Source organism: Barbus barbus (genome assembly GCF_936440315.1).
Source record: "Barbus barbus genome assembly, chromosome: 13".
In the NCBI taxonomy this organism is placed as follows: Eukaryota; Metazoa; Chordata; class Actinopteri; order Cypriniformes; family Cyprinidae; genus Barbus; species Barbus barbus.
In genome coordinates this window covers 32580001-32592500 of record NC_136741.1, presented here as the reverse complement: position 1 = coordinate 32592500, position 12500 = coordinate 32580001, and the positions used below count along the sequence as shown (strand labels likewise).

Here is a 12500-nt window from a genome sequence, read left to right as displayed (position 1 = left end):
TACGTTCCAAAACATAATGTTGTACTTTTATACGTTTTTTTCCCTTTAGTACTTAAGTACATTAAAAATGTAGTACTTTCTTGTACTCAAGTAAAACTTTGAATTACTTTTACTCGAGTAAAACAAAATACTAGATTTCTACTGTAATTAAGTATTAAATGATATTTAATATGAAACGTAGTGCAGTAAAAAGTACAGTATTATGCTTTAGAATGTTGTGAAGTAAAGGTTTCCTAAAGAAAAACACTTCTAACACACACTTGACAAATGAACTTTTAAAGCAGAGGAAAAATACTTCACCACCGTCCGCCTTTGCATTTAATATAAATGATATAAAGCAGGATTATTAGGAGTTCTGTGGCTAAATATAGAAGTGTTTGTTCCTGAATATTGTTATGAGACAGCACATGATCTGCTGGAGGAAAAGGAGCAGTTCTCAAACCATCATCATCATCATCATCATCATCATCATCATCACTGCCATAAAAACAACATGCATGACCTGATTTCAAAAGCAATTTACTTTTTCAACACATGAAAGGAAATAGATAAAAAACAAACAAACATACCGAAGAGCATTTGCAGAGGAATTTACACAGGGCAATATGAAATGAAGAGCTCACACAGTCCGTCGAGTGGTTTATGCACACACTACTTCATTTCAATCGCAAATGCACACCATTGAAACATTTACACACAATAAAATCCTCTCGGTTTTCTCGGAGTAAAACGATAATACTCTTAAGACAGCACATTTTCTGAAATGGTTGATCTAGGAATGGATATTTTCCTCCTCGTTCCGCACAAGAAATCAAATCCAGGACAATTTACAAACACGTCACTACACGGGGCATGAGGGAAGCCGTCCGCTCGGAGGTGGATCTGGACAGACACATCTAGAGGAAGAGGAGGAGCAGCCCGAGGAAGAGCGCTGGGCTCCGCTGCTCTTTGTGCAAACCTACATCTGTAAACAGAGGGGTGGTGGATGAAACGTCCGTCCGCGCAAACGGTGCTCGTGTGTGTGAGAGAGGGTCAGCTGTGCTTATATACTGCAGGCCAGTGGGCGGAGTCACATAGCCACGCCCACAGGGAGGGACTGATGGGGTATTGGCTCCTCCCCCACCGCTGACTGTGCTCATCATTGCTCTGAGACGCCGTCTCGTACGTTTAAAAAGAAAACCGTATAAAATGTCATCAACCCCCTTTGTTATTAATACAGGACCATATCTATGACTTATATATTCATATTTATAGATATTTATATATGTATAGATATATACAATGCTACGCAGTGGTAGTGGCCGGGCTGTAAGTCCGTGTGTGTGTGTGTGTGTGTGTGTGATGTTAGTACACCCAGGACACCGGCACCCACTGCACAGTGCTGGACACCAGATCGATGGCCTCCTCCAGCAGCCGGATAGTGTCGTCGATCTCGTTATTGATGATCGTCTGATCGAAGTAATGAGCGTAGGAGTGCTGCAGCGTCTCCGACTCCTTCTGCAGCCGCTGGAGAGACTCGTCCTGATGAGAACACACACACAACATCAGCCTCTGACACGCTATCCAGCACACACACACACACACACACACAACGTCAGCCTCTGACACGCTATCCAGCACACACACACACACACACACACACACCATCAGCCTCTGACACGCTATCCAGCACACACACACACACACACACACCATCAGCCTCTGACACGCCATCCAGCACACACACACACACACACACACAACGTCAGCCTCTGACACGCTATCCAGCACACACATACACACACACACACACAACGTCAGCCTCTGACACGCTATCCAGCACACACATACACACACACACACACACAACATCAGCCTCTGACACGCTATCCAGCACACACACACACACACACACACACACCATCAGCCTCTGACACGCCATCCAGCACACACACACACACACACAACATCAGCCTCTGACACGCCATCCAGCACACACACACACAACATCAGCCTCTGACACGCCATCCAGCGCACACACACACACACACAGTATCAGCCTCCGACACGCCATCCAGCACACACACACACACAACATCAGCCTCTGACACGCCATCCAGCACACACACACACACAACATCAGCCTCTGACACGCCATCCAGCACACACACACACAACATCAGCCTCTGACACGCCATCCAGCACACACACACACACAACATCAGCCTCTGACACGCCATCCAGCACACACACACACACAACATCAGCCTCTGACACGCCATCCAGCACACACACACACAACATCAGCCTCTGACACGCCATCCAGCACACACACACACACACACACAACATCAGCCTCTGACACGCCATCCAGCACACACACACACACACACACACACACACACACACAGTATCAGCCTCTGACACGCCATCCAGCACACACACACACACACACAGTATCAGCCTCCGACACGCCATCCAGCGCACACACACACACACACACACAGACACACACACACACTTCCGTCTGAGCCAGTCGTTCTAGCACAGCAGCTCCATGTGTGTTCAGTCACATTCATTACAAACTATCTGTTACAGATACCATTATTATTCATATTTTGAATCAGTTTTTATTTTTATTAGTGCTGTCAAACAATTAATCATATCCAAAATAAGTGTGTACTGCGTATATTTATTATGTATATACAAATACATGCATGTATATATTTAAGAAAAATATATTATGTTTATATATATATATATATACAGTAAGTGTGTGTATTTATATATAAACATCATAAATAAACACAGTACACATGCATATATCATGTAACCAAAAACTTTTATTTTGGATGCGATTAATCACTCATTTTTTATATTTTTCTGGTTTAATTTTTGTTGTGCGTTTTTGTCATTTGTAGTATTTTTTTTTTTATATATGTCTATATAGTATTTATTCATCTTCTTTTAGGTTTTGTTATTGTAGCACACCAATGTAAAGTAAATTAAAATGAGAAATGTTGCCTTGGTAACTAGCTGAAATAAAGTTTTTTATATTTAACGTTATTTCAAGTGACAATTTTTTTTAATGGTTTTAATTTTAATTAACTGTAATAATCCTGACATGGATAGACAGAAATTACGTCTCAAGTATGACTAAAAATGATATAAATGCTGAATTTCATCCAAACACAAAACACTGATCTGTGTGCATGCATTCTGATGCAAAAATCACAAATTAAAATACACTGCATCTGGAAAGTATTCACAGCGCTTCACTTTTTCCACATTTTGTTATGTTACAGCCTCATTCCCAAATGGATTAAATTCATTATTTTCCTCAAAATTCTACAAACAATACCCCATCATAATGACAACGTGAAAGAAGTTTGTTTCAAATCTTTGTAAATTTATTAAAAATAAAAAAACTGTAATAAGGAATAAGGCTGTAACATAAGAAAAGGTGGAAAAAGTGAAGCGCTTTAAATACTTTCCGGATGCACTGTACGATATCGCCGCTGGGGTGGATGCTAATGTAGTTATTGTTCTTGGTGTGAACAGGCCTTAAAGCTCAAAAACTGACCAGATTAATATGTATTAGGGGCCGTTCACACATAACATGTTTTTCTCATTTCACCGCACTACTATTCCTCAGTTTCCTACGCAAGCATGCTCTAGCAGCGTCTTCTAAAAATACGGTGCTCAAGTTCAAAGAACTTTTAACAAACATGCCTCTAGACCTTGCATTTCCTCGTCTGAATCTTGTGTTTTTCAAAGAAGAAACGTGTTTTTATGTGTGAACGGCCCTTTAGCGTGTGACTGAAGGCGTGAGCGACTCGCGTGTCTTTACTTACAGGCAGTTTTCTGCACCATCTAGGGAGCTGTGAGCAGTGCAGAGATGCAAGGAGAAAACGATCAACACACAGAAACACGCATGCAGCATGCAATGAAACGTGACGGCCGGGATGTCCTGTGACGAACCAGCGGCGCTCACCTCGTTCATCGCCGGAGTGATAGTCGGTGCTGCGATGAAGATGACGTACGGCGCAAACTCAGCTGTCCGCAAAACCTTCAGCGCCTGAGAACACACAACGAGAGCACATCAGAGAGAGAGAGAGAGAGAGGCACTTCTAACACTGCCTGCAGGCCTGAGCTGGGATTATACCCTTAAACACTGAAATACAAAAAAAGAGCACAAGTGTATTTAGAGGATGAGAGCTTCTTGCACAGTGTCTCATCCTCTAAATACACTCGTGCTTCAACTAATGAATGACACTCAAGCCGAGTCTGACTCCAACCACATCTACAAAAATTTTCAAAAATCTAAAGTATAATTATGAAGAAAAATATAAAAAATGAATTTGTCCTCCAAACCAAACTCCAGTGTTATTCGGCCCTAAACAGAACCAGCAAATTACTCATCAATTAAACAATTTAAAAAAAGACAAATTCTCTCAAAAATATCGACTCTGTGACTACGACTTAAAAATTAGAGAAAGGAAAATCTGATGGTGAGAGAACAGCGATGTGACCTGAATCAGTTCGAGGATGAGAAACACTTAGTACACCACTACAAGAGAAATAGTTCTTACACAATCATTGAATTTGTCATTCTTTACTGTAAAAGACTCAGAGAAACTCTGCTATATACATGACAGCCAAACTAGCTGCACATTATGTACACACCATACATGGTTAATTACTGTATTCATTTGCTTTATTTGACATATTCTTCACTGTATATAATTGTTATAATTAATATTAGAGATACTATCTGCCATTTGTTTTCACTCATCTGTTGGCTCCTTTATTACTTTGGTGGTGTAATTATATTCTGTGTTTTGCATGCTTTGGCAATACTATATTACAAATGTCATACCAATTGTAACAGACTTGGGTCTATTAGCATATACTACCCAGCACCAGGGGGTACAAGAGGGCTCATGCATTGGGTTTATAAGTGAGCTGTGTAGTAGAGGAAGTTAGATTTATTTGGCCAAAGTGAAGCTGTCCTGATTGAGAAACTTCTAGTTTCATTCTTTTGTGTTCTCTTCTCAATGCACTTTAGGTCTGTTTTGTTCCAATGTCTATGGTTTTCAGTAGGATTCATTTGTGTTTGCTATGAGGCTATGTTTGCTAATGTTAGTTATCCTTTGTATTTATAGAAAAAAGGACTTCTTGATGCATATTATTGACTGCTTCCTGGGTTATTTGTGAAATGGGAGATCAAATGGATTTCTGTTCATGAGCTGTGTTGGCATGGCTTGTGGATCCTATTGGATTTGGTGCACAAGGATTAAGACTTTGGTGTGGATCTTGGATGGACTATTCTGGATTAGTGTTTTTCTCTCTTATATTTCTCTGCATGCAAGGATTACAAGGATCTCTTTCATTCATCAAGGGACAATTTCAAGGTTTTTTTTTGTAACTCTTATACGCACTTAAATTTCATTATTTGAATTTGTTTTTTTAATTTTCATTTCAAAGACTTTGTATTTGCTTGTTTTCTTTATTTGTTAATTCAAGTGTGGGTTTAATTTGTGCTGTCAATTACTTGTGTGCATATATACATAATTATGAAGCTTTAGTGTTTTGTGTTCGCAGTATTGAACTATTGCTATTGAATTATAAGATATTTATTCATGTTAATGGTTAGTTTTCGGGCCCCTCCCAAAATTCAGATTTATAACAGTGTTTTTAACTTGTGCAGTTAGGAATTTGTTATACAATAAAGCAACTTGAAAGACTACTGTTATTGTTTATTAAAAATGTATTCATGTAGTTATCTACTTAATGATTTATAGATATTTTCCTGTTTTGTTTATGTATTACATAATTATTTGTTCTTTGTTCATGCAATAGTCAATGCTTTGGTAATACTGTGCAAGTCATGCCAATAAAGCTCACTTGACCTGAACAGAGAGAGAGAATGTGACCCTGGACCACAAAACCAGTTATAAGGGTAATTTATAAATAAATAATCTTTCCATTGATGTATGGTTTGTTATGATCGGACAATATTTGTCTGAGATGCAACTATTAGAAAATCTGGAATCTGAGGGAGCAAAAAAATCTAAATATTGAGAAAATCTCCTTTAAAGTTGTTCAAATGAAGTTCTTAGCAATGCATATTACTAATCAAAAATGAAGTTTTGATATATTTACGGTATATTTACTAAATATCTTCATGGAACATGATCTTAATATCCTAATGATTTTTGTCATAAAAGAGAAATGTATAATTTTGATCCATACAATGTATTGTTGTCTATTGCTGCAGATATACCTGTGTTACTCATGACTGCTTCTGTGCTGCAGGGTCAGGAATGAGAAGATGTGTCTGTACCTGTGGCTCCACGTCCAGGATGGCCACCATGCCCTGCTCGTGGATCTTGCGGATGGTCTCAAGGCGCGTGCCGTACATGGCGTCCTCGTGGCTGCCGTACTCCAGGTAATCGTTGTTGGAGATGTCCTGCATCATCTGGTCATGTGACACGAAGAAGTAGTTCTTGCCGCTCTCCTCGTCCTTCTTCGGAGGTCTGGTGGTGTCTGTCGGGGAGAGAGCGAACGGTCAGTGATGGGCGGCTCATGGCGAGCTGCATCACGCGTGACGGAGCGGCTCTTACGTGGGATGGGATACGCGAATCTGTCGGGATGTTTTGCCATGAGAGTGTTCTTGATGTGTCTCCGGCCGACGCCGTGAGCTCCTGCAGACACAACAATCAGCGCCACTGCCAATATCGTCAGCTTGATTGCACAGATACTATTAGAACTGAACTGAGCTGGACGATAACATCACTGACGAACTGACTTTAACTGAGTGTTTACTATTATCCTTCTGCATTACTGACACACTATCTTTCCTATTTGGATAGTGCACTCAAAAATGACAATTCTGTCATTAATTACTCACTCTCATGTTGTTCCAAACCCATAAGACCTTAGTTCATCTTCAGAACACAAATGAAGACATTTTTGATCAAATCCGAGAGCTCTCTGACCCTCCATAGACAGCAAGGATCCTAACACGATCAAGGTCATTTTGGAGAGTATCCCATACAGTGAATGCAACACATGTACGTGGATAACGGTTTACATTGTTTACGCTTTGATCTGAATGTAAACAGTGTATCCGTGTACATATGTTGCATACAGTGTATGGGATACTCTCCAAAATGGCACTATAGGGTGACGCGGAGGAGACGAATTGTTGAATAAAGTCATTATTATTGTTTTCTCTGAGCACAAAGTATTCTCTTATCTTTGTAAAATTACGGTTGAACCACTGATGTCACATGGATTATTTTAACGATGTCCTTGCTACGTTTCTGAGCCTTGATCGTGTTAGGATCCTTGCTGTCTATGGAGGGTCAGAGAGCTCTCGGAGTTCATCAAACATATCTTAATTTGTGTTCCGAAGATGAATGAAGGTCTTGCGGGTTTGTAACGACATGAGGGTGAGCAATTAATGACAGAATTCTCATTTTTGGGTGAACTCTCCCTTTAAAACTGTAAAGCTGCTATATAAATAAAGGTGACTTGACTACTGAACTGAACAATGACTGAATAATCTGTCATAACTGATGGATTCTGCAATGTTATCTCTGTTATTTTCTTGTTCATTTCTGTGAAGCTGCTTTGAATCGATCTGTATTGGACAGAAATAAACAGATGTGATCTCTTACCCAGCAGCACCAGCGTTTTCCTCTTGAACGCCGGCAGCTTCACCACCTCTTCATACGTCACCAGATCTAGTTGGTCAAAGACTGGAGGAACGAGAGACCTGATCAGTGAGACGGACTGCGTGACGGGCGTTAGTGTGAATCAGCAGGAAACAGGAAATGAAGTCATTCAGATGTGATGAGAGCTGGTGAGATGTTTGCTTTAAGATGTCTTTGAATTAAAAGAGCGGTGAGATTCTGTCCTCTTTGACTCGACCTCGTGACTTTGATTCTTCGGTGGAACATGAAATGAGACGTTTAGCAGAATGTGCATGCTGCTCTTTCACAGCAGATAATCATACATACTTTACATTTCCATGCATTCATCACCAAACTCTCCTACAGAATATTCTGTGTTCAGAGCGACACGAGGACGAGTGAATGACGACAGAACGTTCACTAGTGAGGGTGAATGCTCCTGTAAAGCTGCAACACACCACAGCACTTATGCCCTCATTTTTGCCCAATCTTATAGTCATTTGTTGAAGATCAGGCCAGTTTTCAGATTTGAGTTGATCCATTTCACGTAGAGTTTGATGGACACAGAATCTGATTCCATCTAATCAGACGATAGTAAACATGTTTGATATTTTTAAAACATTTCGTTTTGATTTGTAACGTGTCTCAAAGCAATGAGACGTGCGTTTGTTGGTATAGCATGTTTGCTATCATGTGATTCTGATGACGCATGAAATTCAGATGGAATAAAAATGAACTGGAAAGTCTGTACTGTACTGGTTTAGACTTACAAGAGAAAGGTATAAACAGAAACGGGGTAATAGTGGAACTGAGTAACGGGCCCTTGGCGAGGGGGGACCCCATAATGATATACTGATTATTATTATTATTAATATGATTGAGGTGTTGTGTTGTGAGGGGCTCAACATTTGGTGCTTCACCCTTGAACAGACAATCACAACATATGTTGGACGTGATCCTTATGTTATGAAGAGGAGCGATTTTTCTACTAAATTGAAATACTTGCGTGCCACGGAGGCGGTGGACATAAGCTAAGCAACTAACCCTGATTGCAAACAAGCTATTTTGAAAGTGAATCCAGCATTTATATGAGGGATGCTGGATATGAATCTGTGCTGCATGTACAGGGAATGTGGCCGGAGAATTTTTTATAATTGATTATAGCCTTTGAAAGTGAGCAAACAGCGCTTCTATATAATCACTAAAAAGCTTCACTTCAGTTTAATGGCAATCTCACAATGTTCCGTTATAATCAATGAAGCTCTCAGAACTGCAAATATAATCTTATTTACATCATGTCTACGTCTGGCGTTTAGAAGACACAGCAAAAAATGCTTTTCTTAGATTTTTTGTCTTGTTTCCAGCCAAAATACCTCAAAATTCTTGTCTTGTTTTCAGAAAAAACAAGTCAAAATTAAGTTGAAACGAGCAAAATAATCTGTCAATGAGGCAAGCAAAATAATCATATATAAAATAATTATTTTAAACAGAAAACAAGATTGTTTTGCTTGATTCAACTTAATTTTGACTTGTTTTTTCTGAAAACAAGACAAGAATTGAGGTATTTTGGCTGGAAACGACAAAAGTAAGAAAAGCATTTTTTGCATTGAGTGAATTCTGAGTCTCACGCTGAATGCATAAGAGTTGGCAGCCCTGTATCTATTTATATATTTCTTTATTAATATCTAATAATATATTATTATATCTTATAATAACCATGTGCACACACTGCAGACGCAGGTTTATAAGCCACTCTTTCCTGAATTTTTCAGTCAATTTCTTGCCCCCCCCCTATGAGCAACAAATGTTCGCACACAATAAAAGCTCCTTGTAGTTTCTCAGTTTGACCGATTTGAGAATCCATAAACAACACAAAATACTATACAGAAAAATCCCTTCCTGCCCTCCAGCTGCATTTCGTGACACAGCAATGATGTCTTCTGCAAACAACCTATTACTTCAATATGAACTAATGATGAGTTAAGACAGATGAATTCATATGATCTGTGTCACAGTTAAAGCTCTTGATTAGTACATGCCTTAATTCATTGTTAGGTCATATTAGAGTAATATTGAATCGAGCTCTTAGCACATGGTTATCATGTACTGTTTTACAGCTGTGTGAAGTTAAAGTGGTGTAGTGTGTTCCAGCATTAGTGGAGCTCCTGCTCGATCCACACACGCAGGCAAACTCATCAGTGCTTCTCAATATGACGTGATCCTGAGGAAGTTCTACAGCCCTCACAGGAAGTGACTAAAGCAACACAACACTGTCAATCACATCTCACAAAAACACTGAACTCATGCCATTACTAGTCATCTGGTTCACATGGATAACACAAACACAACAACCGCTTGTTACTTTAGCAAAAGGAGATCGACACGATTAGTTACTTACATGCGGGAGGCCATTAAAGGGAGACAGCATGTAAAATGGACAGGGGTCAGTTAAACACACATTACAACACACACACACACACACACACACACGAGCAGCGCTGGAGAGAATGACACGCATGAGCATGCGCTCACAAACAACACACTCATCCAGTGCATTATATTATATTCACATTAAATTTAGTCATTTAGCAGACACTTTTATCCAAAACAACTTACGAATGATGACAATAGAATCAATCAGAATCAACAAAAGAGCAACAATATATAAGTGCTGTGATAAGTCTCAGTTAGCCTAACACAGTACGCAAGAGTTTTTTAAAAATATAACACATACAAAGAAAACAAGTAGATAGAATAGAAAAAGAATAAGGAACACTAATGTTAGAGGGTCTTTTTTTTAAAGCTGCAGTCCGTAACTTTGACCTCTTTGTCGCCGTCTATGTTTGAAAACCTGGAATTGCAGTTTCTTGCGGAATTATCTTCCGTGCGTGGGGTTGTGATCCGGTGCTCCGGCACGGCTCCAGCGCGGATGAATCTAATGTTTTGAGGTGATTGTGTAGCTGTCAGTCACTGCACCGGTGTGGATATTTACTGTACTTCGAAATCACAGATTCTAGCCTATGTCTTGGAATATATGACCCAAATCAGAATTCTCACCGTATATTGCCATCTGAACAAGTAACAAGTCTGCCACGTTTGTTCTGACCGACTGAGGAAACAAGCATTACAATAAATCACGCTACAATGGTGATTAAATCTAACGATCAGTTAGCTCATATCACATCTAACTGTGCAAATTATTATTATTGTTATACTTTATTCTCAAATTATTAATGTTAACAACATCAGCATTGCGTGACTGAGTATAGTGAGTATTAGCGTGTAGATTTCAATCTGTACAGTCTAATCTAATTGTCATACTATTCTAATTTCATATTAAGAAATTCTTTTAATCCAAAAAGCAAATTAATCTTCCTTCAAACTGGTTCTATTTAAAATACAAAAACTTGTGTAATCCCACGTTGGCTATCTGTAATCAGAAGCACATTTACAATCTTTGTTTACAGACGTGACGTAATGACGCAGCCATGCTCGAATTTTCCCACGAAAACGTACCCGTACCACTCAAATCAGAAAACATTATTATAAGCTAACCGTTGTGAATCTAAAGTAAGGTGGTAGTTTTCAACACTGGCTGGTTATGTACTTGCTCAAATATTGATTTCGGATCATTTTTAACCAAAAAAAGTTACGGACTGCAGCTTTAAATAAAAATAAAATAAGTCAAAAGAATAGAAAAATAAAAATAAATAAATATATAAACTAGAAATAGAATAGAGAGTGCTAGAGTTATCGTTAGAGGGTCAAATAAAGAAGAGATGTGTTTTTAGCTGATTCTTGAAGATAGCTAAGGACTTTGTGATTTTGTGTTTATATTATACCTTGTTCCTGTGACATCATTTCAAATTTGTGTTATAAGATACTTTGTTGTTATTGTTATATTTATATAATTAAATTAGTAATATTATGTCTTCTGATCACAATATATTTTCTCATGACCATGAGTTTAATGAGCAAACAAACCTGCATTACCATAGCAACCAGTGATTATCAGATAATTAAAAAAATATATATATATTTTCATTCAGATTTATTACAAACAACAAATCAGCATAATTATATCATATCATTGCTGCAACATTATTTAACAAGAGTAATTATTAACATATAATAATTTAATAATATATCTTCAGAAGAAATACAGTGTCTTGTAGACAACTATTCCTCTTTGAGGATATCGACATGTATTTATGGGAATTTAACATGTATTATAATATTTCATTTCAGTTAGAGTAGTCATTAATATATTTGTATGCTTAATTATAAATAATTGCATTATTGACACACTATTTTCCTATTTAATACTGTAAAGCTTTGACCATCTGTTTTGTTGAAAGAGCTATATAAATAAAGGTGACTTGACTTAACTATAAAGATAGAATTTGTGGTGTTTTGCAAATAATATGGGGTCTCTGAATGAAAACTTTCACTGAATAAATCACAAAGCAGAATTTTCACACCGCAAGGTCATGTCGTAACTGAGAAAATGATCTTGTGGACTCTAAATAATATCCTGTGGTCATGAGATATTAGGACGCATCACGACCTCAACACAACTGATGAGCAGTGAAGCCATGTTCAGTGTGTGTCAGCAGGTGGCAGCGTCTCTATGATCTGATCTGGTGTCAGGAGGTCACAGAGAGGTCAGCGGATACACACACACACACACACTTCAGCAGCGTCATACATCCAGTCTCAAAGATTTACAGTCAATATTCATGAAAATATGGTTTAAAATATCTACTGTTATTTACTTACCTATATTAGATGATTAAAAAACTATTTAAAACAATGTGTGTG

General features: G+C 38.4%; 1 protein-coding gene across 2 annotated transcripts in view; it reads right to left on the bottom strand.

Moving 5' to 3' along the window:
- Positions 1–502: 502 nt before the first annotated feature.
- LOC306879561 (peripheral plasma membrane protein CASK-like) overlaps positions 503–12500 on the bottom strand; it is a 63357-nt gene continuing 51359 nt past the window's right edge. For both annotated transcript variants that reach the window (XM_079432595.1, XM_079432594.1), the window contains 5 exons: positions 7665–7745; positions 6606–6686; positions 6326–6528; positions 3974–4057; positions 503–1521 (listed from right to left, as the gene is read on the bottom strand). In XM_079432595.1, coding sequence (XP_079288721.1) covers positions 1345–1521; positions 3974–4057; positions 6326–6528; positions 6606–6686; positions 7665–7745 — 626 coding nt within the window. In that variant the 3' untranslated portion in view covers positions 503–1344. The remainder of the gene's footprint in view (positions 1522–3973; positions 4058–6325; positions 6529–6605; positions 6687–7664; positions 7746–12500) is intronic.